Here is a 20,813-nt window from a genome sequence, read left to right as displayed (position 1 = left end):
TAAAAATACACCTGGATCTGCTGGTGAGTCAGTATCCTGGCAAAAAGTACACCATGAAGATAAAAGAACACCAAGCAACTCCGGAAAAAGGTTATTGAAAAGCACAAGTCAGGAGGTGGATAGAAAAAAAATTACAAATCACTGAATATCCCTCAGAGTACAGTCATCAATCATCAAGAAATGGAAAGAATATGGCATAACTATAAAGCCGCCTAGAGCAGGATGTCCTCAAACTGAGTGACCGTACAAGAAGGGACCAGTGAGAGAGGCCACCAAGAGATCTATGACATTTCTGGAGGATTTACAAGCTTCAAGCGGCTGGGATGGGAGAGACTGCGCGTACAACTGCTGCCGCCCAGATGCTTCACCAGCCGCAGCTTTATGGAAGAGTTGCAAAGAGAAAGCCACTGTTGGGTGTGGTGGTGGGGTTGGGCGAGGTGGGGGGGGGGGGTGCGGAGCTCACATGAAATCTCGGCTAGAGTTTGCCAGAAGGCATATGGGAGACTCTGAAGTCAGCTGGAAGAAGGTTCTATGGTCTGATGAAACCAAAATTGAGGTTTTTGGCCATCAGACTAAACGCTCTTTTTGGCATTAAGCCAAACACAGCACATCGTCAATAACACACCACCCCTACCATGAAGCATGGTGGTGGATGCATCGCGCTGTGTGGGGATGCTTCACTGTAGCAGGCCCTGGAAGGGTTGTGACGGTAGAGGGGAAAATTAATGCAGCAAAATACAGGGAAATCTTGGAGGAAAACCTGATGCAGTCTGCAAGAGAACTGTAACTTAGGAGAAGATGTGTTTTCCAGCAAGACAATGACCCTGAGTATAAAGCCAAAGCTATACAGGAATAGCTTAAAAACAACAAAGTTAATGTCCTGGAGTGGCCAAGTCAGAGTTCACACCTCAATCCAATTGAGAATTGGTGGCTGGACTTGAAAAGGGCTATCCACTCATGATCTATGCAATCTAACAGCTTGAGTGTTTTGTAAAGAAGAATGGAGAAAACTGCATTGGCCAGATGTGCAAAGCTGATAGATCTATCTATATAGAGGCTGTATTTGCTGCCAAAGATGCATTTACTAAATACTGACTTGAAGGGGGTGAATAATTATGCAATCAATTATTTTGTATTTAATAATTCTAAAAATTTAGACTAATTTGTAGAAATTTATTTTGACTTTGACACGAAAGACTCTCCTTCTGTTGATCAGTATCAAAAAAGCCAAATTAAATCCATGTTGTAAATCTATGTTGTAAAACAATAAAACATGAAAACTTCGGGGGGGGGGGCGGGTGAATACCTTTTATAGGCACTTTATATATCAATGATTTGGATGAAGGAATAGATGGCCTTGTGGCTCAGTTTGTGGTTGATACCAAGATAGGTGGAGGGCCAGATAGGGTTGAGGAAGCAGGGTGTCTGCAGAAGGACTTAGACAGATTAGGAGAATGGATGGCAGATGGAATACAGTGTCAGGAAGTGTCGTGCAATTTGGTAGAAGAAATAAAAGGATAGACTGTTTTCAAAATGGTGAGGAAATTTAAAATTCTGAGGTGCAAAGGGACTAGGGAGTCCTCATGATTCCTTAAAGGTTAATTTGCAGGTAGAGACAGTGGCGAGGAAGTCAAATGCAATGTTGGCATCATTTCGGGAGGGTTAGAATGCAAAAGTGAGGATGTCATGTTAAGGCTTTATAAGGCACTGGTGCTGGCTTATTTGGAGTATGTGAGCAATTTTGGGTCCCTTAGAAAGGATGTACTTACATTGGAGAGGGTTCAAAGCAGATTCATGAAAATGATTCTGCAACTGAAAGGCTTATCATTTAAGGAGAACTTAAGCCTGTACTCACCGGAATTGAGAAGAATGAGGGGGTAATCTGATTGAAACCTATCGAATTTTGAAAGGCCTTTCATAGAGCAGAGTTGGAGAGGATGTTTCCTATGGTGGCTAGTCTAAGACTAGGGGACCAAGCCTCAGAATACAGGGATGTCCATTTAGAACAGAGGTGAGGAGGAACTTTAGCCAGAGAGTGGTGAATCTGTGGAATTCATTGCCACAGATGACAGTGGCGGCCAACTCCTTGGGTATATTTAAGGCTGAGTTTCATGATTCTTGATTAGTCAGGACATGAAGGGGCACGGGGAGAAGGTGGGAGATTGGGTCTTCGGGGGGAAATGGGTCTGCCATAATGAAATAGCGGAGCAGTCTCTGGGCCAAATGGCCTAATTCTGCTTCTATGTCTTACCTTCCCATTTGTGGGAATCTGCGAAGATGCACATATCTAACATATGGATAGTCCTGAACATCTAAATATTAAAGCATCTGCAAAACTGGAGACACATTTACCCGGAAAACCAGGAGCGGGTTGACTCAATCAGTCAAACACTACCAGGAGAAATTTGGATGGGTTCTTGATCCATTTTCAGTTGAACTTTAAGTTTTGTTTGAAATCTTGCTCTAGATTTACTCACATTAATGCACTCCGTTTAACCACATCTAGATTTTATTTTTGATTGCTATACATTTTTGCATATTGAGTTTCACATTGATTCAAATAATGAAATACAGTTGACTCCACCTAGGAGCATGGGAGCTCCATGCCTTTTATTTTTAAAATTTAGTTTCTTTTCCCATTATGGTCTAATGCGAGCATCAAGTGAAATGCTGTGTTTTAGAGACCGTCCTGCCATTGGGCAGACACTCACTCCGTGTCAATCCCTGATAGAAGTAAAACGAACAAGCTCTTGTGCTGCATCATGTCAGTGGTGCAGGTTGTCAGCATTATCCAATAATGTCCTGTTAGTAGTTGAAAGTTGATAGATCAGCTCTATCTGTGAAAGACGAGACTGGGGAGCTAGCTGTGTGCATAGCCAACATTTCGCTAGGACTTGCCACTCATTCTGTAGGCGTGTGCTCCTACAGGGAGTGAACTGTATTGCATTCCTCATACAACCTTCCCTCACAAAAAAAAACTCTGTAGGCATCGAATTCATCCTGTAGGATTTGCTTAGGTTCTGTAACATAGAGCAAACATTGTACAGCATGTATAACTCATCCTGTACAAGTCCAGAGACTATGATTTACCAAATAAGCATTTGGACACCTCAGTCAGCTGCACCGAAGTGCGTGGGTGTGTGGGTGAAGAGCACACCACAACTCAAGAGTAAATATAAGATGTCATAACAAAAATATATGCATTACATTTTCTTTTTTCAATGGCAACTTAGAGTTCTGCTTTTTAAAAAAAAAACAAAGCCTTCATTTTAAAACATAAAGTTAGACAAACATTTGCAATTTATAATTAAAGCACTCTGTGTGCACCTTTGTTATGGTTTACTAATAGGAATCCTTTATCTGGTTAATGCTGTAAGATAGTCTTTTGGACAATATGCTGTTTGAAAGCTCCTAAAGAATCCATTGATATGCCATAGGATTTTGGAATGGGGTGCGATAGAGAAGAAATTGATAAGGGTTTCCATCTTTACAACATAGCTCATACCAGCACTCAAAAACGAAGAACACAGACTAGTTACAAAGGCTAACTTCCGACACGTGATGGAAATCTGCACTCAGAATGATACTTGCCTCTCTGGTACAGAGGGCCGTAGCCTCAAGTCTCAGAAATCCATTAGCGCACGAGAGACATAGCGCACAATCTTCGAGGAAGTGCGTGTTATGCTTACACGTGCTACACTTGGGAATTTGTGTGAGAATGCTAGTGCCACAGGCCCCTGGAATGTGTTTGAATAAAATGGGACTACTTTATTCTTCTAATGAGCATGCTCAAACAATAGTATAAAGTCCAATGGAGCCTATCACATCCTTGTTGTTGGGTCAATTGCTCAGTGGAGTCCATAACATGGCTAATGCCATTCCCAAGGCAATGTGTTTAAAAATAGATATATATATGTATGGTGTATATATATGAATTTTCAATTACAGTTCAAGCACAGCAATAAAGTAGTGAAATTATTTTAAGGGAAATTTGATTGTCTTGTTTGCTCACTTGCAATAAAGTTGCCATAATTCAACCAGTGAAGCAACTCTCATTGTGATATAATTTGATGGGGTCTTTGGTACGTGTGGAATCTCGGAGCAATTAAAAGTGACTGCTAAGAATAGTGGTCAAATGAGTTCCTTTTCTGTCTGCATTCTCCCTCTCTCCCATAGGCAACTTCAGGGACTTGGCACTGGAGCAGAGAGATGTGTGTCCTTCGACAACATAGTCTTAGGTTATCTATGATCAGGCTGGCGCGGGCTCAGAACCGATCACAGATCAAGGTTTGCTGCACCCGACTCTTTAATCTGAAGGAATGGTTGATTCAGAGGACTTGTAGTGGGTACTTTCACTTACTACAGCTGAACGGTCCGCATCTAAATGATGCCATTGCAAATGGCCTCTGGTTTCATGTTGTTGGAGGTTAGTTAGTGATGTAAAATCTTCCAGACAGGTTTCAGTAAAGTAATAAACACACAATGTCATTTAACAGCTTTCATAATGTTCTGCAATCAGCTAGAGAACATGCACAGAAAAAATAAAATGGTCCCACTGTTACACATCAAATATTGAGAGTTGTGCATGGTGACTGGCAGTGTATAAGATATGTTGATCTGACTTACGTGTGACATAGAAAAGTGTATTCAAATTAGGGATGCAATGATTCAGAAAATCCAGTTTAAATAACCTTGTAGGGTTGCTAAGATATTTCAGGTATAGTTTTGATGTGGGAATTGCAAAAAAAATTCAGAATTCAGCATGTATGTAAGCAAGGTATTCTTTAATTCTGTGGTCTGTTAAACAGTGATTTAAAAGCTTGATTATAGATTAATCAGATCACCCTATGACAAAGCGGAACAACCTATTTATTCACCTTTGCTGCTGAAAGAGTCAGGGTTAGAGATTCCTGTTTGTGTAAATGAGTTCCTGCAATGATTTAACTGACCACTAAACCTGAGGTTTGAACAAGAATTAAAGTGACCTTGTGACAAAAAGAAAACAGAATAATTGAGCTTCAGGTCTCTCCGAAAGTGGCTGGCTTTGAACTCAACAGGAGGGCTGTTCCCCAGGACCCAGTGACGTCAATTTTCCTTCATCTACTCAAAGTTTTCACAGAAAATAGCTGCTCCCCCTTCTATGGGACATTTCAGCTCTTTTGAAAACTTAATTATGATTCAAAATTATCAAAGATCAATATTAATTTTTGCTTATTCAGATGATTTAAGGCATCATATATAACATCAAGTTAGAAAAACCGAACTAAGTGGTCCCTGGTTCAATGAAAGATGGACATAATTCGAAGGAAGGGCAGGAAGAAACACTATGGATGTGGTCCAGTGTTTGTCCTGGACCAGATGACAAAATGTAAAACTGGAAGTTGACTGCCACAATAACTTTTGAACATTTTATTCTCAACTCATATGTCCCCCCTCCCCCCCATTGCTGAATTGTTTGGCTTCATTTCAGGGATTGTCATACTGAAATAAAACTCTATTTTCAGTCATGAAGATACACCATAAATTACCTACAGTAGATTTATTACTGCTTTACTAACTCTGTTTTACATAAAAGCTGAACTTAAACAAATTCACTTGCATACGCCTCTTTTTCTCCCATTCTGCCTCCTTCGCTCTTCTGCCATTTCTTAAAATTTTAGTTTTTCTAATTTAGCTACTGTATATCTTTACAAGTGTTGATCTTTATATTAGCAAGTGCCTTTTGACAAGCTACCCTAGAGGAAAAAATGCTTTGCTCTGGCTGATTACTGAAGGGGACCTTTTAGCCAATTGAAAACTTGAGGGCAATAGGATGAGATTATGAAGGATGATCAGATTTCCAGACTGGGAACACTATGGCCATTGGGAAAGCACCTTGCCCTACAGCTTGACCAAGAGCAATTTCAAAGGGTCAATTGCAACTTCACTTCCTCTCTGTACTGTTCAATGTTTTTTTTAAATGCAGCTTCTGCTGTTGATAAATTTAACAGGATATTACAATGTCGTCATGACATCATCAAGGAAGTGTAAGTGGGGTGTAGCTGTATGGAAGAGGTGTTTTGGACAATCCTCAGAAAACTAGCTTTCATATTTTTAACCATGTTGATTAAATGTATATAAAACTTCAGGTGTTTGAGATATCATGATGAATTGGCTGTGATCCTTGCATCCCCAATTAAAAGCACGTGTTAGAAGACATGAAGACTATGGACATATAACATTCCAACTGTACATTATAGTAATAACAGCACATAATCACATCACAATGCAACACTGACAACGCTGTTTCTCCTTGAGATCCTTTGTATCATCGACTGCCTCCTTCTCCTTCCCAGCTGGCTTCTCCTCGGTGGCTGGGGGCTCGGCCGCTGTGCCATTGGGTGGGGCCTGGCCTGTCACCACCCGCTCGCTCTTGGCGTCACCATCCTCAATTACCACCAGCTCTGCTTTCCCTGTTCCATCATAGCCCAGGACCTTCTTGGTCTCGTTCTCATCCTCCACATCCTGGTATCCCATGAAAATCATGGTCACTGGCTGGTCTTTGCTGGGCTCTGCACCATCTCCGGGCATTTTCTGAAGGATTTTAAGATTTTCACCGGCTATCCTGTCTGCCTGCCACTTTCCTGGTGACTGACTGTTGGCCTCCAGTTGAATAGAAGGTCCTTTCCCCTCAGGAACCACAGCTTTGTTGTAGTCTGACACCTTGTCTGCCTTCTGCATGAGCTCATCGACCTCCGTAGTGCTCAGGAGATGGACTCCATTTTCTGCTGCTCCATCGCCCTTGCGTACTTCATGGATCACCTTGAGGTCATCTTCGTAGACCTTGACACCTTGCTGGTGGATGCTTTTGGGAGATACGCTGGAGGTGGACAAAACCTTAGTCTCTCCTGTCACATTGTCCTTCTCCACAGTAATTTCCACTGCAAACATTGCTGGCCAACAGTAAAGGAGCAGTATATTAGCAAATGAGAGAAGAATGTGTAAAACTGCCCTCTATGACTAGATAACCATTGCACTAATGTTATTGAAAACTACGTCCATACTTGTTATCAGTGCTGGAAGGATAGTTGTGTGGGTACTACCTACCTACCAAGGCCCTACAAGCAACACACATCAAAGTTGCTGGTGAACGCAGCAGGTCAGGCAGCATCTCTAGGAAGAGGTACAGTTGACGTTTCAGGCCGAGACCCTTCGTCAGGACTAACTGAAGGAAGAGCTAGTAAGAGATTTGAAAGTGGGAGGGGGAGGGGGAGATCCAAAATGATAGGAGAAGACAGGAGGGGGAAGGTATGTGTGTATATAAATAAATAATGGATGGGGTACGAGGGGGAGGTGGTGCATTAGCGGAAGTTAGAGAAGTCAATGTTCATGCCAACATGTTGGAGGCTACCCAGACGGAATATAAGGTGTTGTTCCTCCAAACTGAGTGTGGCTTCATCTTTACAATAGAGGAGGCCGTGGATAAACATGTCAGAATGGGAATGGGATGTGGAATTAAAATGTGTGGCCACTGGGAGATCCTGCTTTCTCTGGTGCACAGAGCATAGGTGTTCAGCAAAGCGGTCTCCCAGTCTGCATTGGGTCTCACCAATATATAGAAGGCCGCATCGGGAGCACCGGATGCAGTATATCACCCCAGTCGACTCACAGGTGAAGTGTCGCCTCACCTGGAAGGACTGTCTGGGGCCCTGAATGGTGGTAAGGGAGGAAATGTAAGGGCATGTGTAGCACTTGTTCCGCTTACAAGGATAAGTGCCAGGAGGGAGATCGGTGGGGAGGGATGGGGGGGACGTCCCATCCACATCCACATCCCATTCCCATTCTGACATGTCTATCCACGGCCTCCTCTACTGTAAAGATGAAGCCACACTCAGGTTGGAGGAACAACACCTTATATTCTGTCTGGGTAGCCTCCAATCTGATGGCATGAACATTGACTTCTCTAACTTCCCCTAATGCCCCACCTCCCCCTTGTACCCCATCCGTTATTTATTTATATACACACATTCTTTCTCTCTCTCTCCTTTTTCTCCCTCTGTCCCTCTCACTATACCCCTTGCCCATCCTCTGGGTCCCCCCCCCCTTGTCTTTCTCCCCGGACCTCCTGTCCCATGATCCTCTCATATCCCCTTTGCCAATCAACTGTCCAGCTCTTGGCTCCTTCCCTTCCCCTCCTGTCTTCTCCTATCATTTTGGATCTCCCCCTCCCCTCCCACTTTCAAATCTCTTACTAACTCTTCCTTCAGTTAGTCCTGACGAAGGGTCTCGGCCTGAAACGTCGACTTTACCTCTTCCTAGAGATGCTACCTGGCCTGCTGCGTTCACCAGCAACTTTGATGTGTGTTGCTTGAATTTCCAGCATCTGCAGAATTCCTGTTGTTTGCATTTTAAAAGGCTCTACAAGCAATGGTCTAGAGGAGATAAACTACATGAGGGGTAAGAATCACTAAAAGTCTGTCCTTGCCCAGCCACATAGGCACAATGGTCAGGAAAACACACCAGTACCTCTACTTCCTGAGAAGGCTTTGGAAATTTGGCATGTCCCTGTTGATCGTCATTAGTCTTTATAGATACACCATGGAAAGCATCTTGTTCAGATGCCACTGCTGTGCCTGAGACAAGTAACTGCAGAAAGTTGTGGACGTAGCCTAGTCCATCATGGAAACCAGCCTCCCCTCTATGGACTGTCTACACTTTATACTGCCTTGGCAGACCAACCTCTCCCTCTCCAGACATTCTCTCTTCTCTCCTCTTCCATCAGACAGAATATACAAAGGCTTGAAAACCCAGATCATTATGGCTGAGGAACAGATTCTAAACTGTTATTATAAGACTCCTGAATGGACCTCTGGTACAATGAAGATGAATGCTTGCCCTCACAATCTACTTTGCCATGACCCTTGCACCTCATTGCCTGTCTGCACTGCACTTTGTGATTGCTTTCCCCTCCTACTTCCTCAGTGTATTGATGTCTGGAATGTTCTGTATGGATGGCGTACAGAACCAAGTTTCCCACTGCATCTCAGCGCGCGACAATAATCAATCAATTACCAGTCACAAGTGGAGGGGAACCTTTTATTGTTTAATTGTGACAACAGCAAGTACTGTTGCTTTAGTCTTCACTGGGAGAATCAATCTCTCATTCCTGATGGGGACCTTTCCACCAGCTTACGTATCAGCAGAACCTGTTAGAGTCACAGTCACAGAGTACTACAGCACAGAACTAGAATAGGCCTTTGGCCCATCTAGTCCATGCCAACTTGATCTTTTGCTTAGTCCCTCCACCTGCACCTAGGCCATATCCCTCCAAACCCCTCTGATCTGTGTACCTTTTCAAATATCTCTTAAACTATCTGCCTGAGAACTTTACAAAAGGTACCGTAGATCTTATCACAGCTAAACTGCTGTTTGTTGTACCTGTCTGATTAATGGGTACAATGAATGGCATCACTCTCTGGCTGAGGGTTCTGACCATTCATCATAATAAACATCCCAGCTCGCTCAGGTGAAAGGCTGTTACACTTGTGTGGAGACTTTCATCAGCACAGGCTTCCCGAGTACGTCACTGTCAGTGACCGTTCAGTGTTGTAAGGTCAGAAAGATAGTAGTTGGTTCTACACAAGGACATCCCACCATGGACCATCAAACTGCAACAACTGCCCAGGTGGTTCTACAATGGGTGTGAGCACGACTCATGAACATTCCCTGCAATATCCCAATGGGTGTGAGCTCGACTCATGAACATTCCCTGCAGCATCCCAATGGGTGTGAGCCCGACTCATGAACATTCCCTGCAGCATCCCAATGGGTGTGAGCTCGACTCATGAACATTCCCTGCAGCATCCCAATGGGTGTGAGCCCGACTCATGAACATTCCCTGCAACATCCTAATGGGTGTGAGCTCAGCACATGAACATTCCCTGCGGCATCCCAATGGGTGTGAGCCCGACTCATGAACATCCCCTGCAGCATCCCAATGGGTGTGAGCTCAGTACATGAACATCCCCTGCAACAACCCAATGGGTGTGAGCTCAGCACATGAACATTCCCTGCGGCATCCCAATGGGTGTGAGCTCAGCACATGAATATTCCCTGCGGCATCCCAATGCGTGTGAGCTCAGCACATGAACATTCCCTGCAGCATCCCAATGGGTGTGAGCTCAGTACATGAACATTCCCTGCGGCATCCCAATGGGTGTGAGTCCGACTCATGAACATTCCCTGCAGCATCCCAATGAGTGTGAGCCCGACTCATGAACATTCCCTGCAACATCCCAATGGGTGTGAGCTCAGCACATGAACATTCCCTGCAGCATCCCAATGGGTGTGAGCTCAGCACATGAATATTCCCTGCGGCATCCCAATGGGTGTGAGCCCGACTCATGAACATTCCCTGCAGCATCCCAATGGGTGTGAGCCTGACTCATGAACATTCCCTGCAGCATCCCAATGAGTGTGAGCCCGACTCATGAACATTCCCTGCAACATCCCAATGGGTGTGAGCTCAGCACATGAACATTCCCTGCGGCATCCCAATGGGTGTGAGCTCAGCACATGAATATTCCCTGAGGCATCCCAATGCGTGTGAGCTCAGCACATGAATATTCCCTGCAGCATCCCAATGGGTGTGAGCTCAGTACATGAACATTCCCTGCGGCATCCCAATGGGTGTGAGTCCGACTCATGAACATTCCCTGCAGCATCCCAATGAGTGTGAGCTCAGCACATGAACATTCCCTGCAACATCCCAGTGGGTGTGAGCTCAGCACATGAACATTCCCTGCAGCATCCCAATGGGTGTGAGCTCAGCACATGAACATTCCCTGCAGCATCCCAATGAGTGTGAGCCCGACTCATGAACATTCCCTGCAACATCCCAGTGGGTGTGAGCTCAGCACATGAACATTCCCTGCAGCATCCCAATGGGTGTGAGCTCAGCACATGAGTATTCCCTGCGGCATCCCAATGCGTGTGAGCTCAGCACATGAACATTCCCTGCAGCATCCCAATGGGTGTGAGCTCAGTACATGAACATTCCCTGCGGCATCCCAATGGGTGTGAGTCCGACTCATGAACATTCCCTGCAGCATCCCAATGAGTGTGAGCCCGACTCATGAACATTCCCTGCAACATCCCAATGGGTGTGAGCTCAGCACATGAACATTCCCTGCAGCATCCCAATGGGTGTGAGCTCAGCACATGAATATTCCCTGCGGCATCCCAATGGGTGTGAGCCCGACTCATGAACATTCCCTGCAGCATCCCAATGGGTGTGAGCCTGACTCATGAACATTCCCCGCAGCATCCCAATGGGTGTGAACCCATCTCATGAACATTCCCTGTGGCATCCCAATGGGTGTGAGCTCAGCACATGAACATTCCCTGCAGCATCCCAATGGGTGTGAGCCCGACTCATGAACATTCCCTGCAACATCCCAATGGGTGTGAGCTCAGCACATGAACATTCCCTGCGGCATCCCAATGGGTGTGAGCCTGACTCATGAACATTCCCTGCAGCATCCCAATGGGTGTGAGCTCAGCACATGAACATTCCCTGCAGCATCCCAATGGGTGTGAGCCCGACTCATGAACATTCCCTGCAACATCCCAATGGGTGTGAGCTCAGTACATGAACATTCCCTGCAACATCCCAATGGGTGTGAGCTCAGCACATGAACATTCCCTGCGGCATCCCAATGGGTGTGAGCCCGACTCATGAACATTACCTGCAGCATCCCAATGGGTGTGAGCTCGGCACATGAACATTCCCTGCAACATCCCAATGGGTGTGAGCCCGACTCATGAACATTCCCTGTGGCATCCCAATGGATGTGAGCTCAGCACATGAATATTCCCTGCAGCATCCCAATGGGTGTGAGCTCAGTACATGAACATTCCCTGCAACATCCCAATGGGTGTGAGCTCAGCACATGAACATTCCCTGTGGCATCCCAATGGGTGTGAGCCCGACTCATGAACATTCCCTGCAGCATCCCAATTGGTGTGAGCCTGGCTCATGAACATTCCCTGCAGCATCCCAATGGGTGTGAGCTTGGCACATGAACACTCCCTGCAGCATCCCAATGGGTGTGAGCTTGGCACATGAACATTCCCTGCAGGGAACCTCCCTGTGGTCCATCACCCTTTGCCCAGCTTGGACATGGGGCTGAGTGGTAGAGGATGCTTTAGTATTTGAAGGAGAAAAGGGGTTAATCAAGTCTGTGGTTTGGGTGCGGATAGAAGTTGGAAATAATATTCCCTGTTGAACATTTTTAAACCCACATTCCATAGGGAACGTCTTATCCTCCTTTGATTGTTCCATCATCATTCCGTTTTCTTTTATCCCTTCCCTGGCCCATTCTACACCGAGTTCTCACTGTCTACTGTCTTACTGCCTCCCGATCTTGTACTCCTGGGGCTGTTGTGTGCGGTAAACATCTACTGTCTTACGGAGTGCACTCCCCTGGCGTCTGCCCCAACGTGGATTGCGGAGTATCCATTGTAAGTGTGTGGCTGGAAGCAGGATCAGGATTGGGAACAGCAGGGATTAAGAATCAGTGGGAGCCAGGATCCTGAGTGTGGACACCGGATGTATATGGAGCTAAAATTCCAAGTGCTTAAATATAAGTTCAAATGTTGATAATGCTGTCTTGCCCATGGAGGGGTTGGCTGCTGTACGCCGCCTGTGCCAGTGGCCCTGTGGTGTTGGTGTTTATTTTGTTTTCAGTGTGAAGTCTATGCTCCCATGCTGCCTCCCACTGGCCTGGCCATTCCCTTTTCTTTCTTTTACTTTCTGGGAGAAGAAACAGGAGCTTGAAAGTCTTGAGAATCAAAGAGTGAAGAATGGCTTCTTCCTCCCTGCTGTCTGGCTCCTGAGCTATTCACCTCTCTGATGTCCCCTTCCCAATGGTGCTGTTGCATTCCGAAATCCTTGATTTGATCTCTTCTGTTACTGTCACTTTAGCATTTATTTTTGCACGACCTCAGTTTGCACTACTGTCTCTGCACTGTTCTGCTGATTTGTGACTGTTGTTATATTTAATATTGCCATGTACACTGTGAGCTTCACACAGCAAGGAATTTCATTGCACCATGTATAGAACGGTACGCTATACCCAATGTAAATCTGGTGAGCAACAAGTTTGGAATCAGCTGTGGGCTTTCTTGCTGTTTAGCACAATCACCAGAGGGTGGCAGCAGTCGCCACCACAACTGTAGCAGAAGCTGAGAAGCAGAGTGGAGGTGGTAGTGGGCAGAGACCTGGTGAGTCAGCATCAGATGAAGAGCAGTGTATCTGTAGTGTCAGCTGTGACCTGGGGAAGGAAAGGGGTGTGGTGGTGTCGGGCTCTGTGACCACGGAGCTCACACAGCAGTTCCCTGGTCTGTCTGCTTTCGGGTAACTGGAACCAGCTCTGGTAGGCATCTTGCTCAGAATGAATGAGAGGGTCTGAAGGGCCTGTTTCCTTGTTGTATAACTCGACGACTTTGTGCTTGATTTTTTCCTGTATTGGATGTATCCTCCACTAAATGATCCAAGAGGGAGAAGGATTTCTGGAAGGATTCCTGTACTGTCCTCACTCAGCCTGGTCACACCAATTGCTCAGTGTTTGAGGTCACACACTCCAGCCAACGAACCCCTCAGTGTTTGTCTATTGCTGATACGGGGAGAATGTGTTGTCACTCCTTGATGAGTCAGTGGGGAGCTGCCTGCTTGACCCACATTGTGCTCCCTCCCACACACAGCGCCAGGAAGAATGCACTTCAATGTCAGGGGAAGGTGTGTGTACTTTGGAGTGGAGACTCTAGGGACGTTTCATTCCCGTGTTCCTGCTCCTCTTGTCCCAGGCTTTACATGCTGTAGATTTGAAGTAACACTGGCAACTGACCGAGTGTGGAGGCTGTATGAGTGGAGAGGGGAGTGAAGGGATATCTCACTGATAACCTGCTCCCCCTCACATGCCCATTCCTGAATCTTCAAAAGCCTTAAAGTATGTACAGACAGGCTCGAGGACGGCTTCTACCCTGTGGCTGTAAGACTATTGAATGGTCCCCAGTACGATAAAATGGATTCTTGATTGCAGAATCTCCCTCGTTATGACCTTACACCTCATTGTCTGCCTACACTGCACTTTCTCTGTAACCGTAACTCTGTTACCTTGCATCATCTCAGTGCATCTGTGAAGAACTGATCTGTGTAGATGGTATACAAGGCAGGTTTTTCACAGCACATATGACAAAATAAGCCAATTGAATAATTCACCAACTACCAGTCTACATAGGGGGCAACTTACTGCAGCCAATTAGCCTATCCAACTCTACGTTTCTGGGATGTGGGAGGAAATCCACATTACCACACAGGGAGCGGGCAGACTCCACATGGACAGAAGCTGGTCTCTGGAGCTGAGAGGCAGCAGCTCTCTGTCCTTTGCCTCCTGAGGGACTGAGCACACCCAGTGTGAGAGGTGTGGCTTTTAACCAGCTGGTTATATTCGGGTTCAGACTCAGTGTGGGGAGTCCAGCTACCCGCCCTGAGCTCAGACTGGGAGACACTGCAGACCCAGCCACAAGCTGCTATAGGAGCAGGTGAATCCGGAAGCTTCCTTTGAGCAGTGTCGCACTGAAGGGGTGGCTGGAGGAGGATGGGAGAATAAGACCTGCGTACTCATTCCTCTTACCAGCTTTCATCTTTTCCGTGCATCCCTCGGGTTTGTTGGCCACTGGGCTACTGTGGTGCTTCTCCAGCTCTGCAAATAGAGAGGGCACAGGTTAAACGAGGTCTGCCCACACAGGCTATGTCTGTTCCCCTAACCATTCAGTTTAGTCTACACAGTATTTCACCACAGCTAATGAGGATCAAAGGTTACAGACAGAGGGAATCTTGAAAAGAAGGTGCCATTTGACTTTGGGAATAATAGTTCTCTTCACAATAACTGTGTGTAACTTGCTCACATTTGATCAGGTTATAAACACTGATATGTTTGGAGAGAAGAAAATGGGCCAATTGTGTGTGTTAATCTTCTGTGAGATTTTACTGTTGACAAAGAATAAAGAGTGTAAGGGCCTTAGAATACAATGGGGTTGTATTACATACAAGAGAAGAAAATACAAAGCAACACACACAAAATGCTGGAGGAACTCAGCAGGCCAGGCAGTGTCTATGGAAAAGAGTAGACAGTCGACGTTTCAGGCCGAGACCCTTCAAAGATGAGGAGTCAGAGCAAGAAGGTGGTGGAGGGGAGGAAAAAACACAAGGTGATAGGTGAAGCAACACACATCAAAGTTGCTGAACACAGCAGGCCAGGCAGCATCTCTAGGAAGAGGTGCTGTCTGGAGATGCTGCCTGGCCTGCTGCGTCCACCAGCAACTTTGATATGTGTTGCTTGAATTTCCAGCATCTGCAGAATTCCTGTTTTTAGGTGATAGGTGAAACCAGGAGGGGGGAAGTACAGGGCTGGAGAAGGGGGAATCTGATAGGAATGAGGTGGGGAGGTGGGGGGGGGGAGGAGGAGGAGAAAGAGAAAGAGAGAGGGAGAGAAAGAAAAGAGAGAAGTAGTGGGGAAAGACAACAAAATTGGAGGGATAGAGAGAGGATGGGGAAAGTAGAGAGCAAGGGAGAGATAGAGATGAGGATGGAAAAGATTAAACAACCTGAAAGACAGAGGAGATGAAGGGATGTGAGTCAGAGATGGACAGAGATGACACCAGGAAAGAAAAGATAAAAGGAGAGAAAGGGACAAAAAGTTTACTTGATTAGAGACTGCATCTGGAAGATGTCGATGTGATGTTCCATCACCAGGGCTGTGCTTTGTGTGATCAGGTTAGCACCACGCTCTGCACTGACGACTGTAGCCGGGCTCTGCAGGGATGTTGTGGGATTATGATTGTTTGATGTCACTGATGTTGTCTCTGGGTAGCGCTGCGTGGCAGCAGGTGTGGGCCCAGCCTGCAATTAGTGCTCCCAGGGCAATGTCTTTCTCTGTTAACCAGTTGTGGTACCTGTTAGTCTAGACCAAGCTGGCAGCCAGCCAGATGGGGTGCAACAACCCTTATTGTAAAGTGTTGCACCAGGTTAGTTGCTGATCCTGTAGCTGCAATGGGCAACTTTACCCAGCACCATCTCACTCAACACTCGATGAGTGGCAGGCATGAACCCCTCTCTATGCTCCATGGCCTGTCGTATTTTAATGAAAGCTTCTTCCCCTCCATCATCAGCTTGTAAATGGTCCATAAACCCATGAATATTAAACTTATTTTTACTTTTCTGGTTGTATTATTTATTATTTACATAATTTATGGCAATTTTTAAATGTTTTTGCACTGTATTGCTCCTGCAAAGCAACAAGTTTCTCATCATTTAAGACAGTGGTAATCATCTTGATTTTGATTCTTTCTTTTAACATAAATAGAAAGTTTTAAGGATTCTCAGAATGAGGATCAGATTCAGTGTTGTAATCAGTAACATGCAGCATGTCACATTTGTTGCTTTGTGACAGGAGTACAGTGCAAGACATAAAACGTTACCGTAAGTTACAAAAGGTCAATATTTTGTGCAAGGTAGTTTTGGTGGACTCATGGACCATTTGAAAGTTTGATAATGGAGGGGAAGATGTTTGGAAATCATTGAGTGTGGGTCTTTAGGCTCCTGTACCCCCCCCCCCCAGCGGTAGTAATAAGATGGGACCAGGATAGTGACGGTCATTAATAATGATACTGTCTTCGTGAGGCACAGACTCAGAGTCAGAATTAATATCATTAGCAAACGTTGTCAAATTTGTCATTATGCAGCGGCAATACATAATCGTAAAAACTGCCAATTATAGTAAGAAGTCAAAAGTTAAATTAAGTAAGTGGTGGGAAAAATAGTGAGGTAGTGCTCATGGATTCATTGTCCGTTCAGAAACCTGATGGCGGTGGGGAAGAAGCTGTTCCTGAATCGCTGAGTGTGTGCCTTCAGGCTCCTGTACCCCCTTCCTGATGGCAGCATTGAGAAAGGGCATGTCCTGGGTGATGCTGCCATTTCAAGGCATCACTCCTTGAAGATGTCCAGGATGCTCAAATGTTGCCCAAATGAAAGGTTGTGAAGAATCAACCACAACCTCTTACTGAATGTTAGCAAGACCAAGACGCTGATTATTGACTTCATGAGGAGGAAACCAGAAGTTCATGTTGTCAATGTCAAAGTACGTATATTATTGAATAATGTATGCGATATACAACCCTGAGATTCGTCTTTGCCACAGACAGCCATGAAACAACAACAGATAGCCATGGAACCCATTCAAAGAACATCAAACACCCAACACGCAAAAAAAGAGCCAAAAACACAAAATATAAAACACCAAACCACAAATCATCGACCCAGTCGAGGTATATTCTGTTTCAGTTAAGTTCAGTTTAATCTTGTCTGTTAACTTCAGGTCGCTCAGCCAGTCTGCCCCAGTCAAAATCACACAAAATAACAACTAAAGCGGCGTGATCAGAAACCAGAAACATATCATAATGTGAACTACAGAGTTCAGTCCACAAATTGCATCAATTAAACCTTGCTCAACACCTAGGACTCCAGCACCATCCGTGAGAGGGCAAGGGCGAGGGCGGGGCGAGGGAGGGCGAGGGCAGGAGAGGGCGGGCACGAGCGTGAGAGAGCGTGAGAGAGCGAGAGAGAGTGAGAGAGACTGGTAGACAGTGCTGAATACCCACTCACTCACCTTCCGCTCTCACCTCGATGATTTCAACACTTTAATCGCTGAGAAAAGCAGGAAATTGAGTAAATCATGGGCTCGCACCCCGTCTCCATGCTTCTTGACCTCGAGGCCACACAGTTTGTTCAAAACCTCATGGAACCACTCGGAGACAGCAAAGTGCCAGAATGCTCAAAGCACATCATCAAAATGTAGATCACAAGCTCAACAGTGACAGAACCATATTTGAAAGAAAAGGAAGTGAAAGAAGTAGTTTTGCGACCCGTCTGAAGGACGTTGCCCTTGGTTGCTTTGTTCACTGGCGCCATCTTGTGTTACCATCCAGTCCGCATTGGGGAGCCGAGATGGAGAAGGTCAACAACTTCAAATTCCTCCGTGCTATAATTTGAGAGGATCTGTCCTGGGACCAGCACATAAGTGCAATTACGAAGAAAGCACCGCTGTGCCTCTACTTCTTTAGAAGTTTGCAAAGATTTGGCATGACATCTAAAACTTCGAATAACTTCTGTAGATGTGTGGTGGAGAGTATATTGACTGGCTGCATCACAGGCTGGTACGGAAACACCAACGCCCTTGAATGGAAAACCATGCAATACGTAATGGATACTGCCCACTCCATCATGATACAGCCCTCCCCACTGTTGACCATTTCCACACAGAGCGTTGTTGGAGGAAAGCAGCTTCCATCAATAAGGACCCCCCCCCCCAACTACCAACCACCTAGGTCATAGGTCATGCTCCTTTCTCACGGCTGCCATCAGGATTCCACAGGAACCTTGGGACTCACACCAACAAGTTTCAGGAACAGAGGGGAGAACTTCACTTGCCCCATCACTGAACTGTTCCCTCAACCTACGGACTCACTTTCATGGACTCTTCATCTCATGTTCTTGGTATTTATTGCTTATTTATTTATTATTATTATTTTTTTTTGTATTTGCACAGTCATTGTCCTTTGCACACTGGTTGTCTGCTTGTTGGGCCTGGTTGCCCATTGATTCTATTGTGGTTCTTGGATTTACTGAGTACACCCGCAAGAAAATGAACCTCAGGGTTGTATATGGTGACACAGATGTGATTTGATAATAAATTTACTTTGAACAATAACAATACTATTTAGAAATTATGTTATTTTTTAACTGTCTTTTAAGAAGATTAATGTTAATAATTTTGAACAGCTTTTTCTAAAATCCAACATTTATTTCAATCTGTCTCAGTTATTTATAATAAAATAATGAATACACATAAATAAACAACAGGACTCATCCTCTTTTCCTTGGAAAAGTCCATGGTTATTGTTAGTAAATCATTAGTCAATGATAATCTCTGCTCAAAATTAGCATGATACGTGAGAGAAATTTTTCAAAGATTTGGGCACACGGTCTCAAAAATGTTTGCCATCCCTGTGAGGTGCGACTTTAATGAAGCCGCAGCAGCAAAGCCAGCACGTACCAAGCAGGGCCGAGTGATCTCACAACCGATGGATCAGACTGAGGCTCTGTTGTTTCACTGCAGCGCGCCTCAGCGTGAGTGGACACAGACCGAAGGCTGAGCTGGAGGTGTCCCAGCTCTCAGTCAAAGTGGGGCCCGGTATGTCAGCATTGGAGATGACGGTGAAGCGTCCACAGTCACCTTCACTCAGGAGTGTTGAGCGGATTCTCCATCTCAGCTTTCTCCTGAGATTCCAACCAGCACAGAAATTAAGTTTCAAATCCATTATTCGCTTCGTGTGATGTTGATAAGTGGCCAAGAGCACTGCTTCCAGCACAGATTGTGGAACCAGATAACATACCAGCTGCAGGACTGAAGGCCTAGCTGCACGTCTAGCCAAGCTGTTTCAGGGCAGTTACAACACTGGCAGCTACAAACAAAATACAAACTTACTCACATAAGTGCTGTCCATTGGAAGCAGTAAAAATCCACTCCCAAACCTGATCACTTATCCACGTGTCATCAATAGTTCGATTGGCAATAACCTTGATCTGGAGTGATGGAGGCTGAGAGGTGACAAGATACGGTAGATGTATATAGGGTACAGAATTACATACAGTAGAGAGCTGTTTCTTGGGGGTTGGGGGCGGGGGAAGTCCAAACCTAGAGGACATAGGCTTAAGGTAAGCCAGAGAAGGTTTAAAGGATCTGAGGAGTATATTTCCACACAAAGAGTAATTGGTACCTGGAATGAGCTGCCAGAGGAGGTGGTGGAGACAGGAACAGTGACAATATTGAAGAGGGCTCTGGATAGGTACTTGGATGAGCAGGACACGGAGGGATATAGAATTAATGCAGGTAGATTGGATTAGGGTAGATAGGCTTACTGGCCAGCAGTGAAGATGTGAGCAGAAGAGCCTGTTTCTATGCTAAATGACTCCGTGACTGCATGACTCTACTCAGGGTCACCTCATCATATCCTTGGTCAAACATGGGCCAAACAGCAGAGCACCAGAGGTGAGGGGAGACTGACTGAGTTTAGAATCAGGTTGCCCTGGTTTATCTGAAGTCAATGGCCATCAAGGGGAAAAGACTGCCATAGCTGGGGGCATACTTTGCACAAACAGATTCTTGTGGTTGTCAGAGATTCATTGACAGGGAGGATGCCAGTTTAAGGTTTCTCCTGGGTCACCCAAGGTCCACAGTCTCTAAATAAAGTGTTGGACATTCAGGATAAAGAAGAGAAGAAGTATTTTCACCTAGAGGGATGGGAACCTTTGGAACTCTTTCCCAGTGGAGTTGTTGAGACTCAGTCACTGAGCTGATTCAAGAAGAAGGTCAAACTATTTCAGACATCAAGAAATCAAGGGATCTTGGGTTTGTGCAGCTGAGCTGAGGTGAAAGCTCTGCCGTGATTTCACCGAAGGGCAGAACAGGTGCAAGGACTGACTGACTTCCTTTTGATTCTACTTTTCCTGTTCTTATTTTTTTATAATCACCATCCCAGGACATCTCTGCGGGAGTTCCTCAGGGCAGTGTCCTAGTCCTAACCATCTTCATCATTGGCCCTCTTTCCAGCAAAGGGTCAGAAGTAGGGAGTTCACTGATGATTGCTGAATGTTCAATCCCTGTCTGTATGCAGCAAAGCCTGGAAAGCACTCCGATATGGGATGGTGAAGG

At 45.5% G+C, this 20,813-nt stretch overlaps 1 protein-coding gene across 3 annotated transcripts in view; it reads right to left on the bottom strand.

Moving 5' to 3' along the window:
* Positions 1-2,491: 2,491 nt before the first annotated feature.
* palm1a (paralemmin 1a) overlaps positions 2,492-20,813 on the bottom strand; it is a 277,402-nt gene continuing 259,080 nt past the window's right edge. For all 3 annotated transcript variants that reach the window (XM_072244277.1, XM_072244278.1, XM_072244276.1), the window contains exons 7-8: positions 14,676-14,744; positions 2,492-6,932 (exon numbers count right to left, since the gene is read on the bottom strand). In XM_072244277.1, coding sequence (XP_072100378.1) covers positions 6,256-6,932; positions 14,676-14,744 — 746 coding nt within the window. In that variant the 3' untranslated portion in view covers positions 2,492-6,255. The remainder of the gene's footprint in view (positions 6,933-14,675; positions 14,745-20,813) is intronic.

The sequence above is a fragment of the Mobula birostris genome, chromosome 26 (assembly GCF_030028105.1).
Source record: "Mobula birostris isolate sMobBir1 chromosome 26, sMobBir1.hap1, whole genome shotgun sequence".
NCBI classification, from domain to species: domain Eukaryota; kingdom Metazoa; phylum Chordata; class Chondrichthyes; order Myliobatiformes; family Myliobatidae; genus Mobula; species Mobula birostris.
Note: the sequence above shows the minus strand (reverse complement) of the source record. Positions and strands in the feature narration are given on the sequence as shown.